Raw genomic sequence first — 25,885 nt, forward strand, 5'->3', positions numbered from 1 at the left:
ATTACAGTCATTTGATTCTGCCCAAAAAAAAAAAAAAGATAGGTACATTGTCCTAAAGAAGAGAAAGCAATAAGAGAGTATGGGAAACAAGTAGAATATCTCGCCACAAAATTGATTACTTGATACACTGGGAAAAAAAAAAAAAAAGGCCATAGGCATCGTCGTCTATCGTTTTTCATGGGTGATACTCTTTCTCTTTCCTCGTTTGGATGATTTTCTAACAATCCGCCGAATCTATTTAATATATTGCTAAAATATTAGAGTTCTTTATTCATCCGGGCTTATTCTCGGATAATAAATGGGATAATATGGATTTAATGATGATATGAAAAAAAAAAAGGCATTTCAACAAACACATCCTTGGTCTAATCAGCATGTTGGATTGGTCTACTTGAAACAAGCGTAACGCACATGCACACACACACACACACACACACACACACACAACAAAGCAAATTATAAACAATACCGAGGTTTGATTGTGTACTTTTTCATGTTATTATCACTAGGGCCGATGAATAAAAGAAAGCAGTAAATAGTAAAACAAGCACGGTGAAATTACTATTTGGTCGTATAAACGTATCCGTTGAAACTTGAAAATTGATTATGGATAGAGAATCTTGCCAATATATCACGGGGAAACTAAAGTCGGGTATGGATGATGGATTAAGGTAAGGGAATTAATCAATGGAATAGGTTATGGATAAAACATGATGTAAGGGATATCATTGATAACCAGTGAGGACTCAATGGATAGGCTTATTCTCACATTGTTTGTTGGATATCATTGTTTTCTAAATACATTTTACATTGTTTGTGTACATATTACAATAAACATAATGTTTGATGATCTTTATTGGAATTCAGTCCCTTGTTTTTTTTATTGTTCTGTTGACTAATCATTGAGGCTGATATGACCTAATATTGGTTAAATTCAAGATATATAACTACGATGAGTGCTCATAATCCACCAGTAGTAGTCTATTTTTATTGTATCTTTAAAAAGCTTGATATCCCGTCCGCTTTAAATTATAATATATTGAAAACCTTATCCGGCTGCATCACTATTTATGAAATTTAAATAAAGGGTTTATTATGGATATCTAAGACAGAGAAGAAGAAGAAGAAAAAAAAAATATTACAGATAATAAAAAAGGAAACGAGAAAGTTATATTACAAGGATAGGTAAAAAAAAACCATGTATAGCAGTTTTAGCCAGAGGTCTGTTCAGTTACCTATAGAAGAAATACCCGGAGGTTTAGTTTTACCCGGTAATAAAACTAAAAAAAAAAAAAAAAAAAAAAACTCATACTTACGTAATTGCTGGGAATCATTCCAACAGCGCCTGTTGATTTCTTGGCCTGCCACCAACTGCCTTTCTTTTCGTGAACATATAATACCTCGCCCTTTGAAAATGATAGCTCATTTGGATCTTCCTTATTTGCAACATCTGACCGCGTAAGAAAAAAAAAAAATAACTCGTCCATTAGATTATGTAATTTTCTCTCTCTCTTGTTCCCAAACTTACAATTGTGAATGGCTGTTACTGGTATTAAATAGTCAGTATTTGGAGACAGAAAGATGGTGTTTTGAGTAGGAGGACTCATATACATTGGAACTGAAACCATACGATCATGAGATCCAGATAGATAAGACGATTGTGTAGGAATTGGTGTGGGATAATTGGGACCAGCTGCATCCATGATTGGGTTATTAATAAAAACCGCACCTCCATTTTCCTTTTGATATGGGTTACCAGAACTATAGACACGACTATGATAACGATTGTTATTCAAATCGCTGAATGATCGTAGCACCGAAGCTTCGTGTTGTATTCCAAATAAAAATATCCACATAAACTATTGGAGGAGCAGAAATCCATGTTAGATACACGAAAACAATAATTTAAAAAAGGTATCTACTTACTTGGGTCAACATGAGTATAATATAGCCAGAAGCAGCTGCTGATAAGGATGGTTTTCCAGCAGAGATATACATGAGTACCTCACCCGTGGTATAAGGAACACTGATAGCAATCAATGTAAGCACAACGGGATAGTAAATTCGAATCGAGTTTGACCAGAATACTACACATGCCATCAAAACCACAAAAAACTCGTAGCTTACCACCCACCAAGACATTGACTGCGTGAATGCAAAGGAAGCGCACAGACCAACAAATGTAACGATCCACCCAGACTATAAAAAATATCGTTAGATCAATGCTTTTTTTAGACAGGATTCATTCGAGGGTTATTACAACTCCTAAAGCACAGCTTAATATAGTGAAAGGACTATCCAGTATATTTGACATGATAAAGCGTAAAAAAAAAAAAAATGTGTATGAAAGAAGACGGTAAAAATGAAAAGGGTGATTATTTATACCGGAACAAAATTAAAAAGGATCTTTTTTAATGCAGTGCTCTCCTTAGGGTTGTAAATGAAATTGTACAGTAGAAAAAAGATTTATGCCTGACGAAAATATTGAGAGTTTGTCGTTTGTTAATATTTATTCCCCTTAAATAAGATAGGTTTAACCCTACTTTTTTTTTTTTTTTTTTTTTTTTTTTTTGGCGCACATTCTTTAGTTATGCTTTAGCCATTTTTTTTTTTTTTACCCAGGCTTAATATATTGTCAATAGTTACTGACACCTGTAATTGTTTCGGTTGCATAAATTCATAATTCTAATATATGCAATCACGTACATAAAACCTATTAATTTTCTGTATTTAGCAAATAAAAAGAAGAAAGAACAAGGATTACTGAATATGAAGAATGAGGCAACTTAAAAATTTATTTTTTTATACGCACGCACACATACGCTTTTATTTTGCAGTTTAAATTAGACCGATCACAACTTAAAAAGCCCACTGCATCACCAACGAATAGAATTTCATTATTTTCTCAGTCAGGGTGTCAGAAAGTTAATTATTACTACTAATAGCGAAGCGGTCTAGATCGATATTTTTTATTGAATGGTTCTCATGAGCTCAATCAAGGCTCTGGTGGGTCTACCACTCATGCCTTTAATATGATGACCCTTGGTGGCATGGCAATCCATGACACCAGCAATATCAATATGAGCCCAGGGAATATCCTTACCCACAAACTCCTTCAAAAATCCGGCGGCTGCACATGATCCTCCTGAACGACGGAACCCAACGTTGCTCAAATCAGCCACTAAAGATTGCTTCATTTCACGAACATAGTCGTCATGAATAGGCATGCGCCAAAATGGATCGGATACGCTCTCGCCTGCTGTTTCCAATTGCTTCCACAGTTTATCGGAATTGGTAAACACACCAGCATACACCTGACCAAGAGCTACATCAATTGCACCAGTTAGAGTAGCAAGATCAATGATATGCTTGGGCTGGAAACGCGAGGAAATGTAATGAAGAGCATCCGCCTTTTAAGAGTCATTTTTAGCGATTTATAATTTAGATATTGATACGCGTATTTTTTTTTCTTTTTTTTTGCTTACCAAGATCATTCGTCCTTCTGCATCTGTATTTAAAACTTCAATTGATTTACCATTCATTGCCTTGACCACATCACCAGGCTTGGTAGCATTGCCCGAGGGCATATTCTCACACAAGGGAATGATGGCAACGATATTGACTGGTAGCTTCATCTTACAGATACCGTATAATGCACCAGCAACTGTAGCAGCACCGCCCATATCTCCCTTCATCAAGGCCATGTTAGCAGAAGGCTTTAAAGAAATTCCCCCAGAATCAAATGTAATTCCCTTTCCAACTAAACCGTAAGGTTTTTCCTCCTTATTTTCAGCTCCCTTATAATGGATTTCCATAAATCTTAATGGCTCTTCACTAGATTCAGATAGTTGAATAATCCCATAAGCGCTAAAAATATTTTAATGAAAAATACTTTTTTTTTTACCTTCCCTTAGAAACAGACAAGAAGGCATTCATGTTTTGACGTGTGACCCAGTCCTCATCATGCACTTCGATATCCACATTTTCCAATCCTGCCAACAAATAAGCCACTTCCTCAGCAAACAATTTGGGTGTCATTAAGTTAGCGGGGGATGTCATGAGCATACGTGCCACGTTTTGGGAAGCACCATAGATCTGTCCCATCTCCCAATGCTTTTCCACACGGGCCTCGTCCATGCCTGCAGCATAAGGCTCGACCCCATTATCCACCTCTTTTTTATCCTGCTTCAACTTGTCAAAAGAGAACTGGGCTAATACAGCACCTTCAGCTGCTGCCTGAATATCGACTGAGACGTCTACACCTGTGTATGTAGCTCCTTGCTTTTGGAGTGTTTGAATGCCGATAGCCGTCTTTTTTTTTTAAATGAGTCAAAGTAGGATAATGATCAATTATAAAAAAAAAACTTACGGCTGAGCGCACACTTTCTCTTTCTTTCGTCTTGCTCTGATGCTTCTTTTCACCAAGCGAGACAACAGCCAGTTGTTTTACGCCACCCATGTCATAAAATACACGCACGTCGCCCTGTTTTTTAAAGCGACTCAGGGCTAATTGATTTTGAATGAGGTTACGGGTCTCATGCGAGACATGGGTTGTTAATTGCGTGGGTTCAGTATAGGCACCAATCACAAGACTGTCAAAGCCTTTGGTGTTTGAGAAGAATCGTCTTCCCCTTGTTGGTAAAGTGGTGGTGCGTTTCAATAAATGGAACATATGGTTTTTTTTGGGCTAAAAAAAAGGGGGACGACATTAGATCATATGAATCCCCGCATTTTTTTAAACAGGCATTTTTTTTTTTTTTATATGAGCGCTGCGGATGAAAGTAAAAGGCTATTCATAGACATGGAGAAGCTATGTATAGCCTTCAAAAGACCTTTATTCTAAATAATTACGCTGACACCAGGTGATGTATTTCTTGTTTTTTTTTACACCTTGAAGATCTATTAATAAAACTGTCTTTATTACCAAAAAAAAAAAAAAAAAAAAAAAGGGAGGGGGGGGGATATAAATACTAATTATCTTTGGCACTAAAGATGATACTTCCTCTACTACTAGAGCTCAAAGAACGATGTCTACTTCCACTTTGGGATCTGCCTCTCTTCCAAGCCTTTTCTAATCTTCCCATCTCCTTTTGGGTATCAGGACTGGGTGGATGGGTAGCGTCTGTCAGGTGCCAATCGGTACCAGCAAAATTGCTTACGACGCCATGCACGCCTTCCTCCAGTTTCATGAGTTCGGCAACAAAGCCAATGTTTGGAGAAATGTTGGGTCTTGCTTTGACAATATGACGGTAAGCTCGTTTAAGGGTCCAATGTTCTGATAGTACCAAATAAGCTAATATAGCCGCTGCAGATCTTGATTTACCTGCCTTACAGTGTACATAAATAGGTTCATGATGTTTCTTTGCATCATCTATAAATACATTTTTTTTTAACAATCAATTGTCCCTCCTCCCCCCCCCCTCTCCCCTTTTTTTATATAGATGTGTGTGTGTGTGTGTGTGTATGTGCATGAAAAGAAGTGAGAAGAGTAAAAGGAAAATAGATATTTACCAATAACTTGTACAGCTTTTCTAAGGGTTTCCTCTACATTTTGCATTTCTACAGTATCTCTGGCATCTATCTTTACATATTTAAAGGTTTCTTTCAAACTGGGAACATCATCATCACACTCTTCTGCCATGTTGAGGATCCGTTTGATCGATTTTGACTTTAGCCCACCCAGTTGATCTGGCGTGGCTATTTCAGGACCCAAGTACAAGAAATGGGGAATGATTTCGGATATGACAAAATCAAATTCACCATCCACTTTGGGTGTATGATTGGCAGTCAACATAGTGGAGGCTGTGGGGAACTGCTCTAATGGTGTGTGGAAAACATCGGGCGAGGTGGTGGTTGCAGGTGTGCTTGGTGAAAACAAGCAAGGCTTTTCATTTATACTGGATATCCTTCTCTGAGGAGGAGTGGTATTTACATTGGCCATAGCAGAAGGATGCTTGGATCGGAGTGTGGTGGTGTCGAGACTGAATAAACTAGCTCTTCTTTGTACATTGATTTGATTGTTTTTGTTGGATAGGGTGGTTGCACTGCGAGAGATCATAGGAGTAGGTTTGAATAAAGGTATAGGTAATGGAGGTGAATGATTAAAATGGACAATATAGCGTCCATTGAAATCCCACTTTTCAAAGGCATAGTAACCATGCTTTAACCAATTGACGTTGGAAGCTACATTCAAGTTCTTTGCAATCACAGCCATTAGTGTCCAAACTGCTGTAGTTGTATCTTCATTCATCATATGATCATCATAGACAATAAATTTAGCTCCCTCGGGTAAGTTTTGAATATTGTTATCTTCTATATTAAATTTGCTCATCCAACGGTTGTAGTAGTCAGTGCCTTCAGGCGTGGTGATGAAGCTGGACAGGTTGAAATTAGAAACAACACCTCGCTTGTATCTTTTGATCAGTAAACTGGGCACATTGACATTGATCGAGTGTCGGATACGTGATTTTTCATAATTCTCTAATGACCGCATATCAATCATTAATGGTTCTACCGTTAAAGATTGCTCTAGGATATCACCCAGCTCGGATGCCTCGATATACTTGGTCTCATGGATCGTCTTTGCTAGTGCTCCTCCATTGATGCTATTATTATTTCCATGCGGATTACTTTGTTGGGGATGAATCATTGTACTCAGTGTGGCTGATAATCTTTTACCGACCCTTCCTTTATTTGCTCTTGGTGAAGGTGGAGATGGTGCCATCGTGGGCGAATTGGACTTGATTGGACTTGACTCATCTCGCTTGAAGGTAAGTAAGGGTGGTTCACTTGTGTCTAGATTCAAAGATGGCGGCTGCTGCTGTATGTGTTGCTGTTGCTGGTATTCATTCAGTGCTGAAACAAAATTACTGTAATTGAGTCCGTTCGAATCTCGTCGACGAGTCTCGTTCGCTTCTTGAATAGGTCGATAATGACCAAGACTCCCAGAAGAGCGTTTACGTAACGAAGGGCTTGTTGTTGTAGTAGTAGAGCCATTATTTAGTCTAGAGGACCGTGAAGATTTTGGCACACGCTCTCTCTCATTAATGTTATTTGAACGAAGAGCAGCCGCTAGTTTATCAATAATGCTGACATTATCCTGACTTTCTGTAGGCATCATTTGTTCTCTCTTTTTTTTTTTTTAATTCTTTTTCTGCAAACAAAAAAAGAAAAGAAAAAAAAAAGGGAAAAATAATAATATCCCATTCTTTAAATAATCCACGCGGGTATTGCGGGCTTGTCACACACACACACACACACACACATACACACATAAACACACACCAACATACACACACACCGCCCCGGAGGATCAAAAAGCAGGAGTCACGAGTTGGAACTCTCTCAAAAAGTCCTGCATTTTCTGTTTACGTCAAGCTTTGTGTAAATCCAGTCCTTAATTTCATTTTAAAAAATCTGCTTATCCTAACACACACTCTTTCTAAATTACATTACATTCCATACGTCATTTTTTTTTTTTTTTTTCCTGCAAGCGTTCTATAATGATAAAAAAAAAAAAGAGCGGGGAAAAGGTTTTTTTTTTGAAGTCCCGTTTTTTGGGAGTGGAAATTCCAAGACGGGATTTAACCAGTTGGAAAATTATTTACAGATGCAATCAGGTACACACACAAACTCTCTCTCTAATAATAGCTTCATTTTATCTGCGCAAAAAAAAATTAAGGTTTTACCAATCCCCCTCACCCTCTCTAAGGTGAAGCATATACTACAGAAGAAGAAAAAAAACAGATGGCAGACATGTTTCCCTTCTACAAAGTTGTACTTATCAAGCTAATCTCATCATATACAAAAAAAGAAAAATCATCTGTAGCCTAAATGGTTAGGAGAGAAAACAAGTTCCTAACAAAAAATCCTCAATTTTAGTAGGGATGATCTATCCTAAGATGGAGACATCAACCCAATTCCGAGGAGGATTTACACTAGAATTGTTTATACCGGAGAGACATTGGGTGATATGAATCTACCTCCTACAATTAGGCTTTTATTAAAATAAACTACACTTAAAGATCGCCCCGAGAAAGAACAAAAAAAAAAAAAAAAAAAAAAAAAAGGAAGCCTTGGGTTACGGTTCTTAAGCTGTAGAAAATACGGTATTCCCCATTGGTAAATTTTTTTGACAGTTAAATCTCGTTATTAAACAAATGTGATACAACGCAGCCACTCAGCCAATAACTCTGCATAATCTTTTTTTTTACAAAGATGAGGCATCTGAACACACACTAAAAAAAGGATGTTTTAAAGAAGACTAGTGATATTTGGCGATCAAGACTCTTTGATAATGAAAAAAAAAAAAAAAAAGCTTAAATGTCTGGAAAAGAATAAAGAAAACGTCGGTGAAAGGTTAGAAGGGGGAAAGAACTAATTCAACCTCAGAATTATTTATTATTTTCAATCTCGGGTGTGAAACGTTGGGGGGTAGGAGGAATCTAAACTCTTTTGCAAATGGAGGGTAAAAGACTGTCTGCATGTATAAAAAGTGTATAGTATTTTTTATTTTTTATTTTTATTACATATGAGTATTGGGTCATGTAAGGAGAGGTTGTATGAAGAAAGAGTTAATTTTCTTTTTTGTGAGTGTAATTTTTTTTTTTTTTTCTTTTTTTTAAAAAAAAAAAACATAAAAAGCATATAAAATAGATCGCGTTGTGCCCTTGATAAACATATAAAAAAAACCTTATCCCTTTTTATTTTCAGCAAGTTGTTCTCGTAACTCGTTTATTTTTAAAGTCTGTTTCTCCACTAGACTCATTAACTGCTCGGTTCTTAATTGGTACTGACTTAACAATTGTTTTGTATGTTGTAACTCATTAGCTAGATTTTGAACGTAATCTTCATCGACACTTGATTGCGTTGTACTTGTACTTCTTTCTGTTGGCCGTGTCTATTTTTAAAAAAGATATAAAAAAATCAGTTAAACATACACATAAAAAAACTGATGACATGATGTGTAACAACCTACACTTGTTGGTATTTGATAATTTGGAGCTGAAGTGTTGGTATAATCCGGTTGTGGAGTCTCGTAAAAGAAATCTATTGATTGGTATTGTCCTGTGTTCATCATGGGTTGGGTCTCCATAGCGTTGTATGGAGCCATGACATACTGAGTCTGTTGTTGTTGATGTTGTTGTTGTTGTTGTGGTGGTGGATATCCTTGTACATGGTATTGAGGTTCCTGTGGTTGGAATAGCAGGTTCGAGGAACTGGACGGTGTGGGTATAACACTTTGAGTGGATGTATAGTAGGGTACTTCGGCAGTAGTAACATGTTGATCCATATTTAAAAATTATATTTTTTTTTTATTTTTTATTTTTCTCGTATACAGTAATAAAAAAGTAATAATAAATGAAACAAAGAAGAAAGGAAACCGGGAACTGGTAACTTATTTAATACATGTACAAGCCAAAGTTACACGAGATGATACGCGCGCGCCACTTTGACTACAAGAAACAAGAGAAGAAATAAAAAAAAAAAATGTGATAGAATGTTAAGCCAAAAGGGCCTGATTATAAATAGATTTTAGCGATATAAAGTTCTTTGTGGCAGTCGAGAGGTTAAACGTCCATCGTTGCCTGTTTCCAAAGCACAAGCTTTTTTTTTTTGTTTTTTTAATATTTTTTTGTTTCTAAAAATACTTTTTTTTTTTTTTTTTTTTTTTTTTGTCGTATGTACTTTACCTTGCATGTCTTCAGTATTATATCGTCTTGTGCTTGTAGGCGAATGATATTTATTTCCGACGCTACGATTTGATAAAGATTCACGGTGTACATGTATACGGCTGCGCAAGTCCGGAGTCTCTTGTTGTGATGTTGATGATGAACTAATAAAACGAGTGCGACCTTCCATTTTAGGACTTTCTCCAATAATCAAGGCACTCTTTCGACGCTCCCGGATGGACGCCAGCAATTGTTTGGCTGAATCCGCCGCTGACATCGTCTTATCAGGCCTCTATAAGGGGGATTTTTTTTTTTTTAATTTTAGTATACAGAAAAATTTGGCTAGATCAAACTGAACATTGTAACTTTACCCTTGCGGATACCCTGGAGCTGACAGTTTCTTGCGGTTCTCCTTGGAAATAACGATTGTTTGGCACAGAATAACGATGATTTATCATAGGTGAGGAGTAATGTCCCGAAGGGACAGTGGCATAGTTTTGTGAATCATTGTGTTTGGTAGTTGTGTTATAGTGGTGCAGTAATTGTGACACTCGATTAGTGATAATTGGCTCCTCTTCATAAGGTTCCTCAGAAGAGGAAGAGGAATTGGTTTCCGATCTCCTTCGATCGTTTCTAGGGGTACTTTTGTAATTACTAAAGCCACCGCCTTGCTTTCTTAACATGCGTGGTGCTGGCTGCTCTTCTGTTATAGGTGAGTAGTGTAAGTACAAGGTATAATTCACACAGACTTCTTTCTTACCTGGTTCTAGTTCAGGCACAAAAGCTCTGACGTAACTTGGTTTTAACTGACGCTTCTCCAGCACTGGAGGTGGTGCAGGCGTAGGCGCAGGCATAGATACAGGCACAGGCACAGGCACAGATATTGGCATAGGCATAGACATAGACATTGGAATCGATACTGTATCCCTCCTAGTGTAATAAGTGGCCACTGGCTTTTCTCGGGTTGGAATAGCTCTTTTGGGTGTTTGTTTATAGAGATGATCATCTCTTGTAATAAATTTTGGTTCTGTAATTTTGTTTGGGGATCGTTGTTTATTTGGTCGATTGTTGTTGTAATCAGATTTGGTAATCGTGCGTGGATTTAGACTTGGACCTGTTGTCGCTGCTGTTGTTGTTGTCGTTGTTGTTGTTGTTGTTGTTGCTGCTGCTGTCAAGGGAGATTTTTTCTTGGGTTGTAACAAGTCATCCTTTTTTCCAAAGGTGTTGCGGTAATTGCAGATCTCTTGTATCTTGCTAACATAGATGTATGTATAAATTAAATAAATGAAAAAATGATAAACGTGGGGTAATATAAATATAAACCTACCTTGCATTGTTGATTATAGTAGTTCTACTTACAGGACGGGATGGCATACCGTTCATTATAGAATTTGTATCAAGTGTCTCTTCAGAGAGATGGTCCACCGATACATCTTTATCTCCTGTGAACTAGAGTTTTAGCTGAAGGGCATTCCGGAGTATAGCACTAATATTACCATTCTTAATTTTCTTAAATAAGCTGAGACTTTCAGTCCTTGAAGTGTTATTCGAACGATTAATTCGACTTAAACGGGCTGATAGGCTTTCAAGTGTTTCGTTAGAAATGCGTCTGGTGGACGACGGATTTCTACTATTAGTAACTACAAAAAAAAAAAAAAAAAAGTTACAAAGAGTTTTTTATTGTTATGTAATTTTCAGCGTTTCGTAGTTTGCAATGTTTACCATTCTCGTTCTTTTTACTCAACAGTTTGATAATATCTGTTCTTGCAGGATAAGTATGATGATGCATTCGGCTTTCCGAATGAGAAGAAAAACTATCCATGAAAGAATCGGTTTCAAGCACCTCATTTGAAACAGGATCCACTGATACATCTTTATCACCTAGAAATGTACATGTATTATTATGATTGTTCTAAATAAGGATAATCCCACATTGCCAGCCAACCCCTTCCCTTTTCCCCCATTGTTATATTTATATATATATATATATATTTTACCATTGTTGATTTTCTTAAACAACATGACACTCTCTGTCCTTGATGCAGGTCGAGGAAACCTTGTTCGCACAAAGTTACGAGAAAATAAATCATCCTCTTCTTCATCACAGACTGAAGGTGTGGGTGTCACTAAATCACGATGAAATAATTCCAAATCATCATCATTTATACTTTGGAGCGATATCCGATATTGATTGGCTGGGTAGCTTTGAACTCCCGATGACATGGAACTATAACGCTCTCGACTTAAGTCGATAACAGAGACAGTGTCATTAAAACTATGTACAGACATTTCTCTGTGTTATGATGTAAATTAAAATTAGTAGAGAAAAAAGTAAATGAAAAGGACAAAATCTTTTAGGTTCTGATAAAGAGAAAAAAAGGCAGTCGTCAGCCCAGTACTTTTTATGCAGCTTTGTTTAGTTGTACAACCATCCTTTTGCCTCCCTTTTTTTTTTTTTAGTTGATAAACTGGATTTGTCAATTGAGCAGAAGGTCAGGTTACTTGATCCGCACATTATGTCAAGTATATATAAAATTCAAGGGTTTTTTGCTTATTACAAACAACTTTTTTCTCCTGTTTACACAAAATTCTCCTTTTCTTGCAATGTTTATTAAAATTATTTTTTAATGATCTGCATTCTCAGCTTCTTTTAAAGCTTCCAACAGATCCTGACTATCCTCTTCATACAGTAACCCACTACGATAACATGTAATGGCTTCTGCGAATCTTTTGAGTTCAAACAACGCTTTACCCTTTCGGTAATATCCTTTGCTCCAATCCTTCTTCAAACGAATCACTATTTCTGCATCAACCAGGGCTTCCCCATATCTCCCCATATTATAATAAGCAGACGATCGGTTACTGAGAATAGGTGCTAATTCTTCTTTTACAAACTGGAAGGCCAAGGGTTCCCAGAGCACTCGACTCCATGATAGCTCTACAGCAGCTGTGTAAAGTTCGATGGCCTTGTTATAGCTGTTGACCTTGTACGCGCCGTTACCTTCTACTTTAAGCTGTGTGACCTGTCCGTTTACTGAAGCGATTGGTTTATTGGGTGGTGGCAATTCCTTTAACCCTTTAAAGGAACTTGCTAATTCATTATGCTGTGTCCAATCCACTTGACAATCTTGACATACTTCCAAGTCATGACTTTGACAGATGATTTTGTCGGTTATGGCAGAAAAACTGACACTGATCACTTGTGCTGCCATCCTTATAAGAGAACGAAAATAATAAAAAACAAAAGGAAAGAAGAAGATAAAAAAAAAAAAAGTTAAATTAAAAACATTTATTTTGTTTTTAATTTATCCTGCTTTTTAATATAAGCTTGCAATAATTCGATACAAACACGGGCATCTTCAAAGGAATCATGACCATCAGTACCAACTTGAATGAACTTTTTCAAGACACCCGAAGATAGACCACGAAGACTATTTCGATAGGGAAGTCCTGCTCTATGAGGAAACAACTAAGGTTTTTTTTTTTTTCCCCGCGCACCGCGCCCGTTATTATTTAGTTTCTTTTTCCCCAAATCTATTTTCTCTTTTTAACTTACTGCTACCGTGTCGATAATCTTTGTATGGATGATTCTCAATGCATTCATATCGTTCTCTAATCCATGACCTACAATAATTGTATCTTCATCCACATACTTGAATAACTCGTTTCTGAGTCCATCCAAATCATACTTTACCCCTTCCAAGGTTTTAATACCACTATAGTGGGTATTCAAATCTATAATCATATTGGAAGGTAGCACCAGTTCATCCAGCAAGATCTTCATGTCTTGATCCACCGCTGTCAATCGGATGAGTTCCATACCAGCTGTCGTATACCCCATTTCACAATCCAATGCCACCAACTTTTGGCGTGTGGTTGATTTAGGATTATACGCGGGCGTTTTTAAATAAGGTTTCTTTTGATGCAGGATACGTAAATCTTCGTCCTTGTATACATGAGGTCCTCGGTTACAGCCAGTGCTTCCAAGAGGATCCTCACAACAACCGTACACTTTCTCCTTTATCCCATCCACTTTCATGATCTTCATTCGGGATGGGTGATAGACACACGAGTCCATATCATTTTTATCCAATACGTCCTTAATCAGATACTCGCCTTTACATCGATCACAACCATGAATCGTACCTACCATGGGCATATGGGGCTGATGCGGTTCATCCAAGAGATCAGGTAAAGGATACTGTAACTGCTGCAACAAATCTATATCCACTACAGCTTCCAGAGCTCGTTCGTACAGGGCAGAAGCCGTGTCTCTCTTGGCAATGGGGTCCACCCATTCACCATCGATACCAATATCATGATCCCCTAAACTCACCGGTCTCTTTTTTAAATTCATGATGGTAGTCATGGCCATTTGTTTGTATCCGGCAAGATTGATGGTACCTGAATGGATTTTGTCTTCCTGAAGTCTTGTTTGGTTGGTTGCTAAACTAGGATTATGTTGATAAATGCGGACATATTGGTCGTACAATTTAGTGGCGATCAACTAATATACATAATGTAATGCAAATCATCGTGAGTTATGCTGCAAGAAAGAAAAGTAAAAAAAAAAAAAAAAAATTCCCTTTTTTTCTTTATACCTGTCTAACTTTTAGTGGTATAGTGGATTTAGCTGTAGGTGTAATTGTAGGTGGACCTGTAGGTTTGGTTTTAAACTATCCAATTAAATATTTTAATAAACTTTTTTTATATGCATGCCTCCCATAAAGCTTTTATTGTGATTGTTAAATGGACTTACTGTAGCAGTATGTGCAGTACGAGTTCTCCCAGAAGGCAACTTTTCAGTGCTATCGGATGCAATGGGTTTTCGAGGCTGTGGTGGGACCATGACTCGCGCAGGCGTTTCTTTCACAACTATTTTTTTGTCTGTTTCTTTTTTTTTTTTTTTTTTTTATTAAAAAAAAAGGGTCGAGGAATGATAAAAAAAGTGTCATGTATACCTGGTTTTGGCTTTGGAGATGGAATTAACGGAGTTACTTTGTTTGCTACATCCAGTGGTTTTTTAATCTCTGCAGGTTCGACCCTTTGGCGTTTGATGGTTTCCTGAGGACGATCTATCAGAAAGTGAGCATAATGAATGACTGAGGAAAATGCTTTTTATTTTTTGTGTACCTAGCTTGGGTGCTGATCGTTGTTTGACATGTGAATAAAAACATGGATTACGACCACAATTAGGGTACAATGGGCAGGCTATTTTCTTGAATAATCCAAGTGAAGGAAGCATCGTTTCAAATTAATAAACTCGTTGTCTCTCCCAAAAAAAAAAAAAAAAAAAAGTGTGTGCCTGTCGAATAAAAAAAAAGGGGCGGCGCGTAAGTGACGTAAAATGAAGCTCTTTTTTTTTTTCCTCTTTGACGCTGCAAGCCGAGAGAAGAATCACAGTAAAAAGAAGAATCCGCTGTTCTTTTTTTTTTTTTTACACAGGGTGTTAATGCAAAATGGATTTCATCCAATGTGATTGGATAATCCCTTGCTACCCAGAAAAGCGTGACTGTGAATGCAAGCCACTTTCTATAACTCCCTTTTTTCCAAGCGGAAAAAAGCTCTTTTTTTTTTTTTTCTGCTGTAAGAAAAAACCTAACCATGTCTGAAGTCGCTAAACCCAAAGATAACAACCGTTTCAGAAAAGACAAACGTACATCATCAAAGACTCACTTATTATCGGAAAAGAGATACTAATGTTTTTTTTTTTTAATATAATAGCCTGGGATACCGATGATATTGATCATTGGAAGATTGAAGAATTCAAACCTGAGCACCTCGAACAACCATTCACTGAGGAATCTTCATTTGCCACACTTTTCCCTAAATACAGAGAAGCCTATTTGAAAGAAACTTGGCCTCTCATTACCAAGTCTCTTGAGAAATACGTAAGCATCTTTGTTTTCTTTTTCTTGAAACTGATCCAAACGACTCACCCTTTTGTTTTCATGTACATATTTAGGGTATTGCATGTGTTTTGGATTTAGTCGAAGGTAGCATGACCGTAAAAACCACCAGAAAGTCATACGACCCTTATTCTATTTTAAAGGCAAGAGATCTCATCAAGTTGATGGCAAGAAGTGTTCCTTTTCCTCAAGTAAGTGTGTACCTGCTCTTTTTTTTTGTATTTTGGAAAGGAATCTAATATGTGTATTGATAGGCTGTGAAAGTGATGGAGGATGGTATTGCTTGTGATATTATCAAGATTGGTAACATTACTCGTAACAAGGAGCGTTTCGTTAAGCGTAGACAAAGATTGATCGGTCCTAATGGTTCCACTTTAAAGGTAAAGTAGGAAAAGGAAGAGCATCGTGAAAACATAGGTTTTAGCTGACAGACATGTGATTTATTTAGGCTATTGAGTTATTGACAAAATGTTACATGATGGTTCAAGGTAACACTGTATCTGCCATGGGACCTTATAAGGGTCTCAAGGATCTTCGTCGTATCGTCCTTGACTGTATGAAGAATGTCCATCCTATTTATCACATCAAGGTAACATAAAAAGGAAGCGAGAGAGAGATAGAGACGAAATACTAAGACGCGTGTGTTTAGGAACTCATGATTAAACGTGAGCTTGCAAAGGATCCAAAGTTAGCAACAGAATCATGGGATAGATTTTTACCTCAATTCAAGAAGAGAAATGTAAAGTCAAAGAAGAAGGTGATCGAAGCCAAGAAGGAATACACACCTTTCCCTCCTGTACAAACAAAGTCCAAGATCGATTTACAATTGGAGAGTGGCGAGTATTTCTTGAACAAACAAAAGGATTCCAAGAAGAAGCATTAAATAGTACATATATCAAAATAATTAAAAATAAAGGGCGCATTTTACATTCACAGCTGCCAAACATCGGTGGAACTTATATCATATCAGGGTTCGGTAACAACTATATCCGCTTTTTCCAGTCCTTGCAATTAGCCTCACCCATTACACAACTTGAGTATTATTTTAAACTACACAAGGGATCCAGAAAGCACCTATTATCCTATCCTATAAAAAAGCGTTCGTGACACATGTCAGGACGGTTCGTATTGAGGTCCAAATCTATTATTAAAGTAGAGTACCCACTAGTGTTCGAACCTTTGATCTTGGTCCGAGCTTGGGCCAGTTTGAACAAAAGCTCGCACGGAGTTCTTGTACTCGAACATGCGCCAGTTTTGCTTTATTCGAACGAGGCATACCCAAAATATGCAGCAAAACTAGACGCATATTTCAGTATGTTTAACAACGCAATTGTAAATGTGAAAAATAAACCTTGTTTAACAAAAAGTATGTTTTTATTTACGCACTAAAAATAAACCTTGTCTAAAAACAAAAAAGAAATCACCTTCTTCGTACCGGTGTTCGTTATTCTCGTAAGTCCCATCCTCTAAAAGAACATCCCGGGGGATGCATAAATTCGTATCCCTTCCAACCATCCGAACGGATTACAGTGTGGGCTCGCAGCGTCGTTCAATGTCCACGGTGGTGCTTTCGTTTTCCAAATTTCGACTCATCAATTTGGATGTGGTCGCACCCTGGTGAAGAGCCCAAACGAAAAGGAAGGTTGTTTTTCGTATAGTCACTAAGCATAAGAATGTTCAGGTCCCTTCCGATTTTACCCAGGGTCGGCATAGTGGTTTTGTAGTCTTTACAAACGTTTGTCATTGATGTTTGTTGAACGTACTTGGTTAAAGCGCGGTAAGTCACATCAATTGGAAGTTTTCGGCGGTAAAAAAAAAAAAAAAAAAAAAAACGTATGCTTGGTGGTCGTTTGCACTCTGAGTATATGCATGTGGCTGCTTCGACTACAAAGTTGCTGCATGACAAAAAGGTGTGAAGTTGCATGTCGTTCTAAATAGGTAAGTAGTATTACAAGGTTGAGCGGTATCAGTTTTTTTTTAGTAAAAGAAGTAAGGATATTGAAGTTAATGAAACGTGAACTTACAAGAAGAGTAGGAGAATTTTGGAAATGTCGATTTCTCATTAAAATCTTAATCGTGTGATGTGAGCTTATCTGTTCTAGATAGCTACAGAACTAGCTCAAACCACACGATTAAAAAAAAATCTGCTCGACAGTTATCGGAAGTCTGTTTTTATTTAATGAGTTGTTTGTATCTTTATACAATCTACAATCAAAAATATCCGTATCTGGGGTCCTTCATATGTAGGGAATTTGTTCAAAATAAACGATCACAAATTTGAAGTCACAGGTTAGCTTACATAATCAACTCATCAAACCTGTGGTATACCCTTTGTGTTTTGTCATTTTTCGGTATTTTTTAAAACAAATGGAAAATCAAAACATAATAATTCGATATAATATTAAGTAAATTTAGCTTAAAAGGGTTTGGTTTACTCTGTAGAAAAAATCAATCGAAAACAGCGCGCTAAGCGAAAAAAAAAGGAACAAAGCCAAAATAAAAACGAATATTATTGAATAAATATATTGTCTATTACAAAATATTGGTTTATGAAATACACTTAGAAGTGCATCGTTTTCATATCCTTAACGTTTTCGAACTATTCCGTGATGTTTTTATGGGGGTTCGATACGTTATAAGCATCATAAGCGCCTTCATAAATATCTCTGTTGTTTTCCACTTATGTATTCCAAACCACTTTAAAACTTCATCTTTATTAAAAAAGTCTCAGTAGTATCAAACTCTGTGGTACACAGATACTGACTATTATGACTCTCCTCAAGCGCTTCATTGACATTATGTCTATCGTTACCCAAGGCCACCTTGTCAATTTTTTTTTTGTATATGTCTCATTAGCTTGTTATTACTGAAGGTCCTATTGCTTTCATGAGTAGTAGCTTCATGCGTTGGTTTCTTAAAATGGGATAAACTGGAATTGTTTAAGTGCTATTGAAGTCTGTTACAATGTAGTCAAGGAGTCGATTTAGAAGATACAGCACAATCCAGCGCATGTTGTTCAACTAAATTGAAGGTAACACCTCTACTTTCAGTCAAGTATACAGTTTCGTGTCAACTAGCCTTCAAATAACAAGCCTATGCGCGAAAGAAGTCTGACCAATGCTTTTTTAAAGACAATTATTACAATAACGCTGTTTAACTTTAGGATTTACATGCGTGCACCATCATGCATAAAAGTCATCGGGGAATAATTCCATAATGTTATTATATCCAAATATAAAATATGTGTTTTCAGAGAGAAATTAGATCACGGAGCATGCTGATGATGGTACGAAGAAGTTCCTTTGGGATAACAGAAGTTATCTATAGATGATTTTATTGACGTGAAGGGGATAAAAATAATCAGCCTGTTTTTTACGTGGCTTCTGTGGAAAACTTTTGAGTATACACCTCTTTGCTTTTTATTGAGAAATTATGCACCCAAAAGAAAACATGAATTACACCATTCCGGCACCAATATTCAATCCTTAACTATTGACACAAAACTAAATAATAAAGAGTTGACTTTAATACAGTTTCAGTTCCCAAACACGTCTGTCAGATTTTTAAAACAAAAAAAAAAAAACCAAGAACATAGCCAAAAAAAAAAAAAAATGGATCAACTTGTGAAGTTAACAATGTACTGTAAGTCAAAAATATGTGTGTGCTACGTGTGTAACTTGATTTACGGGTTTTTTTAGAGACATATATCTGTCCCAGTTTATACCGCCACATTAAGGACATGAGACATTTAAAGCAGGTCTATAATAGCCTCTTGAAATCAAAACACTGTTCGCTGGCCGTCTTTGTAATTTTACGTCAGCACTGTGCCTTTTGCCATTGCTTTTAGAAATAGAGGCTATGTATAATTCCAATATCGGAGGATCAAGTTACACTTATTAGAATCAGCCGTAATATGTATTCACAAAAAGCCACATTTTTAGTCATCCTTAAATGGGGTTTGTAGCATCGTTAATAATCGCAGTAGTGTTAATTGGTACAGACAGGCCACCGGCTCTTTCTCTAATTCTGGTTATAGAATGCAATTTGAAGTCCCCAAATAATAAATTAATTGACTGGCATATATAAGGTATTTTCCTTTCCACATATATTGTGAACATGGTTCATTTCAGGCAAATTGCGAGGAAAGATATATTTGGTTCTGTCTTTTACTTTCTTTTATTAGTATAATTCACGTACAATGACTCTATTAATTGTATTGTTTGTAATTTGCACTAGGAATTTCAATATAAGGAAAATACACTTTATACCGTAAGTCGGGACTATATTGCTTTGTTGTATAGAGTTGCTGATAGTCATTCGGAATTTATGAAAATAGTGTATATCAATCATTTACCATTTCTCTTCTAGCTTCAAATATTAGCCGGCGATACTGGCCATAATTGGTGGGCATGATGGCCACAAACTGAGCTTTTTGGGTTGAAAAAGAACCTGTAATACACTAATGGTAAAGATACCCGCTGATTGGACTAGGTGTAAACAGCTAATTGGATTCAAAGGGTTAAAACAAATAAAAAGTAAGCTTCCGAATAAAGTTAAAACAATTGAGCCATTAAATGAGATTCTGTACCACGGAATTATCTTATCAAAAACATCATAATCTATCTGCGGTCATTTATTTCCCCATCAGTACAACTCCGCACATAAAATATTCGACACTTCCGTTTTGAGCCAAAAAAATAAATAAACCTACTCTTTCTTCGTTCAACGATTCTTTCATATTTTATTACACAATTTATCATGCCACTTACTGACATTACTAACAAAGTCTCTAGAAAAAGCAAGGAACTTTCAGATTTCGATCGTGGAGTCATTTGCGGTTTGGCAGAGCATGCCAAATGGACAGGTACCCAAATCAGCAAAGAATTGGGCGTTCCTAGAACAACCGTTGTTACGATTATAAAAAAGTATCGAACTGAAGGGATCACGACTGTCCAACCTCGTCCAGGAAGACCAGCAAAGCTGACAGCAAGAGCTGAGCATCACCTGACGCTTTTAGTTCGAAGGGACTCCTTTGAACCTTTAAGTGTTCATATGCAAAATCTTGCGAAGGCTACCGATCCAATCAGCCTGACGACATTGAGGAATGCACTTCGCAAAAACGGTTTTTATTCTTGCAGACCTTCCAAAAAACCGTTTTTGAGTCTTAGACATAAAAAAACGCGAAGAGAATGGGTCGACGACAAGATGAATTGGACATTAGATGACTGGAAGAAGGTAATCTGGTCCGATGAGTCGCGATTCGCACTCAGGCACAACGACGGTGGTGTGAGAGTTATTAGAAAGAAGGGTGAAAGGTATATGGATAGATTTGTTTTACCAACATTTAAATTTGGTAAGGGATCAGTGATGGTATGGGGATGTTTTTGGGCAGGCGGTTTGGGCCCTTTGGTGACACTAAAAGGGTCTGTCGATCAAGAAAAATATGTCAATTGTTTAAGTCAAAACTTTCTCCCTTGGCTTGAACAATTGACAGAGAAATATGGTCATGACTTTATTTTCCAAGAAGACGGTGCCCCATGCCATACAGGAGGATATACGAGGTGGTGGAAAGAGAAGGCTGGGATTGCAGGCTTTGAGCGATGGCCCGCTCAAAGTCCCGATTTGAATCCGATTGAGAACCTTTGGCGCCTCCTGGGACAAAGGATTGCTAAAAGAAGAGCCCAGCTTCAAAATCTTAATGAATTGGAGGTTGCACTTCATCAGGAATGGAAGTTGTTGGGGGATGAAGTGTGTCATAAGCTTGTAGAAAGTATGCCCGATAGATGCCGGGCAGTAAAAAAAGCTCGTGGCTCAAATACCACTTATTAACGTAAATAAAAAAGTTTCTTTTTACAAAATATATATATATATTGCTATTTTGTCAAGTTTGGTAGAATTTGAGATACCTTTTATTAACAAGTTTTTGGTTTTAAAAAAATGCATGACTAAAGGAACTCAAATTTTTGTGAAAAGTGTCGAATATTTTCGGTGCGGAGTTGTATCTGTTTTTAGAAGAATACATGCTAACTCAAATAGTTGGAGAATATACTTCAATAACATGCTCTGCCGAATATGAAACGTTACCCTTCTAATTTTTTCTATTTGCAGTCTTCTTTGAATTGATCATGTATACAAAATGTGCCCCCCCCCTTTTTTTTTTTTTTTTTAAAAAAAAAATCCAGACTTGCTTATTGCTTTTACAAGCTAAAATTAAATACACCTTCTTTAGACATGTTTGAAAATAACCCGCTACAAATAGAAAGAAGTTGATGATATCACTTCTGAACTTGGAGACATTCAAGAAATTCACAGTAAAGAATAAGGCGGGTAAATGGAAAGCTGGGAATAGGTGATTGAGGACTAGTAAAAAGTGAGTTGGTCTGATAAATTTTACCAAACATAAATACGATACGAGCATAGACACATAATGATAGGGAAGTAAATGTGAAGTGGAAGAAAGGTAGAAGACTTGCCAAAAGGTTAGATCTACTAGTTTTAATTTGGCAAAAAATTGATTCTGTTGCGGGGTCATCTTAGGTAACTCTTATAGACAACGCGGGAATGTCTCAATCAAGACATAAACATTCAAATATCGTTAACACTGTCCGAGTCTATATGCAATAAAATAAAAGACTTGCGTTTGATAATAAAATAAATTTAGCAAAGGATGGTTTCCTTTTTAAAATTTAAATTAGATACACTTCGTGCTACGAATACAGAAGCTCTGCATACAATTCTTAAAATTTTTGGTGTGGGGAACTAGATTGATGTTTGCTGAGCTATCAAGTGGGGATAGCGTAGGTTACTTTCATATTTACCAATTAAAATCTTGTTTAAAAACAATCATTTCTATGGCGCGTCCTCAAAGTCTGAACACACCTATTTATAAAAGTTGAAAAATGATCAAGGATGATTCAACGCTCATGTTGTGAAGCAATAAAAGGATGTATAACCCACAATCAGAATACGGGAAGAACTTATTTGCCTTTCTACACAATAACCATGGTTACCATGTACACCTTCAAGCTGAAATCATGCTCAGCAATATTTAAAATACGATATTGCTTAATTGATGAGTTGTGCACATTCTTAAATTGTCGTCGATTTAAAGACAATTGTATTTAAAAGAAACAAGCATGAATGCAAGAAATAGACCCTGTTTTAAAAAAAAAACTCTATTTATCAAATAAGCTTTTAATTTTTGGTGGTAACGTCGCAAATATAATCCTACAAGGATGGTCTGATTTCCCAAAAAATCAATGTTCCCTATACATTTTGATTTTGTAGTCCTATCACAACTACCCTTAAGCATCTGTATCTATGAAAGCGGTCCGTGCGGCAATCAAACCGTTACGCCAAAAAAAAAAAAGAAAGTATGATTTTGTTGAAACCCCTCCCCTTGTTCTCTTAATAAGGTGCTTGTGGTTTCCCCACAGGGGGGTATTTTAAACGTATTCAAACATTGCATATGAAAAAAAAAAAAAAAAAAAAAAAAAAAAAAAAACTAGCAATGTAGATTGTGTTACAGTCAAGCCTTCCATCCTATATAAACGAGACACAATTACTATTTCATCTGTCTTATATTATAGCATGCATCAAATACTGTACTTGTAAGATTAGATAGCATAATCAGTATTGTCTACAGGCATGGTACCCGCTTGCATAATCATGTACACAGAGATCAATACCTGAATTTAACTTTTTTGTTTGGCTGATTAAATGCGGTATATTCTAGCAGATACTACGATCGAATTAGTAATGTAATCATGAAACATAATGATGAACAATAATTGTCATATCATTATGAAGCAAAAAGGGTAAAAAAAAAACCCGCCAAAAACATCTGCTAATTTTAGTTATCAAGTTGTGACAAAATTTAACCTTGTGACATTAATCATTTAAAAAACCGACTTCTTATTTTGACTTTTGACCAATTAATTTTTTGGAAAACGCCAGTTTCTATAGCGCTTGACTGTATTTAGTCAAAAGAAGAACGACACGTCAGTAAGTAATAACCATACCCTTAAACGGACGCGTAATTAATAAGGTTAAGGAAAATAGAATGAGAGTGGTTTTCTACACAAATGGTACTCCAAGTCGTCCTTATTTGAAAATTTCGTACGTGTGACACCCTAAATAAAATTTTGGGATAAAACTATAATTTTTCTTGTTACCTCTCTCTCTCTTTCTTTCTTTTTTTTTCTCTTTTGGTCTTGATCAATACTAGCTCATGCAAATGCAATCTCAAGATAATATGTCAGATATCATGACATCGTTTAACTTTATGAACCAGCTTCAACAACACTTCCTAGACCAGTCCGAGCTTCTTTATGAACCCATTATGATCTATCCGGATTTACCATTGGTGTTCACAAATACCAATAAATTTGATGAAATAGTAAGTTATATTCTTGAGTGATATACATGTACAATAAATCTCATCTCCGCTTTTTGTTTCTCAGCAGAATTCGTACCACACCTTCAATCCTAATGCAATTGACTTGGCTGAACAAGAAGAATTAGAGCTTCAAAAAAACCTTGTGAAGGATGTGTTCTTTTCTCCTGCCATGATGGATTCCTGCTCTCAGAGTGATGACGGACAGAGTTCAGTCTCTGATAGCTCACCTACTTATGGAGAAGAAGCTCCAGATCAGGTGCTATTCTTTTATGGGCTTGATTTATCTACTGAATATGAAGATGGACTGGGAACCACATCAACAAATCGGAGAACCAAACAAGCCGTGACAGCAACAAAAAAGAAGCATACAAAGACTTGCAACGGTGATCTGTCAAAGTTACTAGCAAACAGCCCCAAAAGGCCCAGAAAGACCTCGTCAAATTCATGTTCTGACTTATTACAACCTGAATCTAGGTAATTTTTTTTTTTTAATTTTTTTTTTTTTTAGAAATGTTGTACCATTATATTTCTTGTGAAATGACTGACCCCCTTGATTTGAATCTCCATCTTTTCATCATCAGCCAAAAAAATGAATACGACGAATCTGATAATAATGCTGAATTAATGCCAAATAATAAGCCTCGATTTATTTGCTCGCCATCTATCTATCAAAAATTATCCAAGCTTAATATTGACTGGTGCCGTTACTGTGGTACAACGGAAGGTGTAAATTGGCGTCCAGGACCTTGGGGGAAAAGAACACTTTGCAAGTGAGTTAACTTTAAATTTTTCTATTTTTTTTTTTTTTTTTTGGTACTAACCTTATAACAGTAAACACGGATGTGATTATAAAGGTTACGGGTTTGCTTGCAAATTGCCCCGATTAGATTTAACCTCATTTACGTCAGAAACCATTGACAAAAGGTCACGCCCTGTACTACAATCATTCTGTTCTCAATGTCATTGTCAAGAATCCTGGAAAGAAAATGTGCTGGTACTTTGTGACGGATGTCCTAAAGCTTATCACCAGAACTGCTATCATGATGGTTCGTTGACCGATCAATTTATTCAATCGGACTCAGCCTGGTATTGTAGTATGGATTGTAAAGAAAATTTGAGGCGTAAAAGAGTCGTTGTCGAATTACCCCGTAAAAGATTACCTTTAATGCGTACGCCTAAAAATGCAATTGACCCTCGTTTACCACGCTAGATTTTGTACAACAAACAATTTGTAAATACTCAAAAAGTAACAACTATACCCGCGTACTGCAGTCACGTTTTTTAATATTTTTTTTTTCTTTCTTAAAAATAAAACTTTGTTCTTTCTCATTTCTTAATTAATTTGTCTGTGATGACTGAATGTTTCGATGCGTTCTACGAAAAAATTTTACCTGAAGACGTCAGGATTATGTCTTGGTGTCCTACAGCAGATCTGTTGTTATTAGTCTCCCCAGAAGACACTATTTCATTATATCGAACTCATCCTAAAGCCAGTAAAATCTGGTCATTAAAAACAGTTACGCGTTCAATAATTAAGTTAGTAACCTGGTGTCCTAATGGTTTGTCACAATTTTCTTGAGCACAAAAAAAAAACCAATAATGACACGGGTTTTATAGGAAAGGAAGTAGTGATAGGCTATGAGGACGGAAGTGTCAATAGAGTCAATGCCGCATACCATTCTCCAGAACTAGTTCCATGCTGGACACCCAATTCAGACGATTTATCTCCAGCTCCCGTTACCTCTCTTGTCTGGATTCATTTCGAATTCACAAAGAAGCACATGAACATTGTAAAAAAAAAAAAAAAAAAGATATATATATATATATTTTTTGCATAAATGCTGATCTTGTTTTAATCAGGAAGGATTTGATGCTGATGCGTTTGATTTAGAGTCAGCTTTACCTCA

General features: G+C 36.5%; 12 protein-coding genes across 12 annotated transcripts; 2 read left to right on the plus strand and 10 right to left on the minus strand.

Moving 5' to 3' along the window:
* EV154DRAFT_501675 (uncharacterized protein) lies at positions 1 to 179 on the minus strand (the record flags this gene model as incomplete). Its single annotated transcript, XM_051600718.1, has 1 exon — positions 1 to 179. A coding segment is annotated over one exon (179 nt), but the record flags the coding sequence as incomplete, so codon positions are not given.
* Positions 180 to 1,280: 1,101 nt separating this feature from the next.
* Positions 1,281 to 2,324, minus strand: EV154DRAFT_461014 (uncharacterized protein; the record flags this gene model as incomplete). Its single annotated transcript, XM_051597533.1, has 4 exons — positions 2,261 to 2,324; positions 1,927 to 2,199; positions 1,529 to 1,859; positions 1,281 to 1,450 (listed from the first exon to the last, which is right to left on the minus strand). Exons 1-4 carry the CDS (start codon positions 2,312 to 2,314, stop codon positions 1,281 to 1,283), a joined length of 828 nt encoding a protein of 275 aa, XP_051459744.1. The 5' UTR covers positions 2,315 to 2,324.
* Positions 2,325 to 2,760: 436 nt separating this feature from the next.
* Positions 2,761 to 4,719, minus strand: EV154DRAFT_501680 (cytosol aminopeptidase family, catalytic domain-containing protein). Its single transcript, XM_051600719.1, has 4 exons — positions 4,370 to 4,719; positions 3,905 to 4,311; positions 3,486 to 3,834; positions 2,761 to 3,410 (listed from the first exon to the last, which is right to left on the minus strand). Exons 1-4 carry the CDS (start codon positions 4,670 to 4,672, stop codon positions 2,970 to 2,972), a joined length of 1,500 nt encoding a protein of 499 aa, XP_051459745.1. The 5' UTR covers positions 4,673 to 4,719; the 3' UTR covers positions 2,761 to 2,969.
* Positions 4,720 to 4,913: 194 nt separating this feature from the next.
* Positions 4,914 to 6,814, minus strand: EV154DRAFT_439865 (uncharacterized protein). Its single transcript, XM_051596910.1, has 2 exons — positions 5,512 to 6,814; positions 4,914 to 5,371 (listed from the first exon to the last, which is right to left on the minus strand). Exons 1-2 carry the CDS (start codon positions 6,722 to 6,724, stop codon positions 4,971 to 4,973), a joined length of 1,614 nt encoding a protein of 537 aa, XP_051459746.1. The 5' UTR covers positions 6,725 to 6,814; the 3' UTR covers positions 4,914 to 4,970.
* Positions 6,815 to 8,559: 1,745 nt separating this feature from the next.
* Positions 8,560 to 9,357, minus strand: EV154DRAFT_501684 (uncharacterized protein). The gene is made up of 2 exons (XM_051600720.1): positions 8,978 to 9,357; positions 8,560 to 8,899 (listed from the first exon to the last, which is right to left on the minus strand). The coding sequence occupies exons 1-2, from the start codon at positions 9,290 to 9,292 to the stop codon at positions 8,693 to 8,695; spliced, it is 522 nt and encodes a 173-aa protein (XP_051459747.1). The 5' UTR covers positions 9,293 to 9,357; the 3' UTR covers positions 8,560 to 8,692.
* A 177-nt stretch (positions 9,358 to 9,534) lies between these two features.
* EV154DRAFT_479342 (uncharacterized protein) lies at positions 9,535 to 10,579 on the minus strand (the record flags this gene model as incomplete). Its single annotated transcript, XM_051598250.1, has 4 exons — positions 9,535 to 9,605; positions 9,693 to 9,963; positions 10,043 to 10,374; positions 10,432 to 10,579. The coding sequence occupies 4 exons, from the start codon at positions 10,577 to 10,579 to the stop codon at positions 9,535 to 9,537; spliced, it is 822 nt and encodes a 273-aa protein (XP_051459748.1).
* Positions 10,580 to 10,874: 295 nt separating this feature from the next.
* Positions 10,875 to 11,960, minus strand: EV154DRAFT_479343 (uncharacterized protein; the record flags this gene model as incomplete). Its single annotated transcript, XM_051598251.1, has 5 exons — positions 10,875 to 10,925; positions 11,031 to 11,113; positions 11,168 to 11,311; positions 11,394 to 11,552; positions 11,669 to 11,960. 5 exons carry the CDS (start codon positions 11,958 to 11,960, stop codon positions 10,875 to 10,877), a joined length of 729 nt encoding a protein of 242 aa, XP_051459749.1.
* A 285-nt stretch (positions 11,961 to 12,245) lies between these two features.
* Positions 12,246 to 12,944, minus strand: EV154DRAFT_501686 (uncharacterized protein). The gene has a single exon (XM_051600721.1). The coding sequence runs from the start codon at positions 12,881 to 12,883 to the stop codon at positions 12,296 to 12,298; it is 588 nt and encodes a 195-aa protein (XP_051459750.1). The 5' UTR covers positions 12,884 to 12,944; the 3' UTR covers positions 12,246 to 12,295.
* Positions 12,945 to 12,954: 10 nt separating this feature from the next.
* On the minus strand, positions 12,955 to 14,757 carry EV154DRAFT_149256 (ribonuclease H-like domain-containing protein). The gene is made up of 5 exons (XM_051594101.1): positions 14,633 to 14,757; positions 14,431 to 14,558; positions 14,273 to 14,347; positions 13,228 to 14,178; positions 12,955 to 13,140 (listed from the first exon to the last, which is right to left on the minus strand). Exons 2-5 carry the CDS (start codon positions 14,518 to 14,520, stop codon positions 12,961 to 12,963), a joined length of 1,296 nt encoding a protein of 431 aa, XP_051459751.1. The 5' UTR covers positions 14,521 to 14,558; positions 14,633 to 14,757; the 3' UTR covers positions 12,955 to 12,960.
* Positions 14,758 to 15,246: 489 nt separating this feature from the next.
* On the plus strand, positions 15,247 to 16,743 carry EV154DRAFT_600857 (ribosomal RNA assembly protein mis3). Its single transcript, XM_051607194.1, has 6 exons — positions 15,247 to 15,327; positions 15,396 to 15,562; positions 15,637 to 15,771; positions 15,835 to 15,960; positions 16,029 to 16,169; positions 16,230 to 16,743. Exons 1-6 carry the CDS (start codon positions 15,276 to 15,278, stop codon positions 16,461 to 16,463), a joined length of 855 nt encoding a protein of 284 aa, XP_051459752.1. The 5' UTR covers positions 15,247 to 15,275; the 3' UTR covers positions 16,464 to 16,743.
* Positions 16,744 to 21,810: 5,067 nt separating this feature from the next.
* Positions 21,811 to 22,242, minus strand: EV154DRAFT_501699 (uncharacterized protein; the record flags this gene model as incomplete). Its single annotated transcript, XM_051600722.1, has 1 exon — positions 21,811 to 22,242. A coding segment is annotated over exon 1 (257 nt), but the record flags the coding sequence as incomplete, so codon positions are not given.
* A 1,545-nt stretch (positions 22,243 to 23,787) lies between these two features.
* Positions 23,788 to 25,308, plus strand: EV154DRAFT_501701 (uncharacterized protein). Its single transcript, XM_051600723.1, has 4 exons — positions 23,788 to 23,978; positions 24,046 to 24,452; positions 24,560 to 24,748; positions 24,810 to 25,308. The coding sequence occupies exons 1-4, from the start codon at positions 23,811 to 23,813 to the stop codon at positions 25,186 to 25,188; spliced, it is 1,143 nt and encodes a 380-aa protein (XP_051459754.1). The 5' UTR covers positions 23,788 to 23,810; the 3' UTR covers positions 25,189 to 25,308.
* Positions 25,309 to 25,885: the final 577 nt, after the last annotated feature.

This window comes from Mucor mucedo (assembly GCF_025094135.1).
Source record: "Mucor mucedo strain NRRL 3635 chromosome Unknown EV154scaffold_25, whole genome shotgun sequence".
In the NCBI taxonomy this organism is placed as follows: Eukaryota; Fungi; Mucoromycota; class Mucoromycetes; order Mucorales; family Mucoraceae; genus Mucor; species Mucor mucedo.

Coding starts and splice junctions, on each gene's coding strand:
- EV154DRAFT_501680 (XM_051600719.1), bottom strand. CDS start 4,672: ATGTTCCATTTATTGAAACGCACCACCACTTTACCAACAAGGGGAAGA. Junction 3,835..3,904: donor TTGTCTGTTTCTAAGGGAAG/GTAAAAAAAAAA, acceptor ATCTGAATCTAG/TGAAGAGCCATTAAGATTTA. Junction 3,411..3,485: donor CAGAAGGACGAATGATCTTG/GTAAGCAAAAAA, acceptor GACTCTTAAAAG/GCGGATGCTCTTCATTACAT.
- EV154DRAFT_439865 (XM_051596910.1), bottom strand. CDS start 6,724: ATGGCACCATCTCCACCTTCACCAAGAGCAAATAAAGGAAGGGTCGGT. Junction 5,372..5,511: donor AAAAGCTGTACAAGTTATTG/GTAAATATCTAT, acceptor ATGTATTTATAG/ATGATGCAAAGAAACATCAT.
- EV154DRAFT_501684 (XM_051600720.1), bottom strand. CDS start 9,292: ATGGATCAACATGTTACTACTGCCGAAGTACCCTACTATACATCCACT. Junction 8,900..8,977: donor ATTATCAAATACCAACAAGT/GTAGGTTGTTAC, acceptor TTTTAAAAATAG/ACACGGCCAACAGAAAGAAG.
- EV154DRAFT_501686 (XM_051600721.1), bottom strand. CDS start 12,883: ATGGCAGCACAAGTGATCAGTGTCAGTTTTTCTGCCATAACCGACAAA.
- EV154DRAFT_149256 (XM_051594101.1), bottom strand. CDS start 14,520: ATGGTCCCACCACAGCCTCGAAAACCCATTGCATCCGATAGCACTGAA. Junction 14,348..14,430: donor GTACTGCACATACTGCTACA/GTAAGTCCATTT, acceptor TTAATTGGATAG/TTTAAAACCAAACCTACAGG. Junction 14,179..14,272: donor TACCACTAAAAGTTAGACAG/GTATAAAGAAAA, acceptor TATGTATATTAG/TTGATCGCCACTAAATTGTA.
- EV154DRAFT_600857 (XM_051607194.1), top strand. CDS start 15,276: ATGTCTGAAGTCGCTAAACCCAAAGATAACAACCGTTTCAGAAAAGAC. Junction 15,328..15,395: donor CCGTTTCAGAAAAGACAAAC/GTACATCATCAA, acceptor TTAATATAATAG/CCTGGGATACCGATGATATT. Junction 16,170..16,229: donor ATCCTATTTATCACATCAAG/GTAACATAAAAA, acceptor GCGTGTGTTTAG/GAACTCATGATTAAACGTGA.
- EV154DRAFT_501701 (XM_051600723.1), top strand. CDS start 23,811: ATGCAAATGCAATCTCAAGATAATATGTCAGATATCATGACATCGTTT. Junction 23,979..24,045: donor CCAATAAATTTGATGAAATA/GTAAGTTATATT, acceptor GTTTCTCAGCAG/AATTCGTACCACACCTTCAA. Junction 24,453..24,559: donor TTATTACAACCTGAATCTAG/GTAATTTTTTTT, acceptor TTTCATCATCAG/CCAAAAAAATGAATACGACG.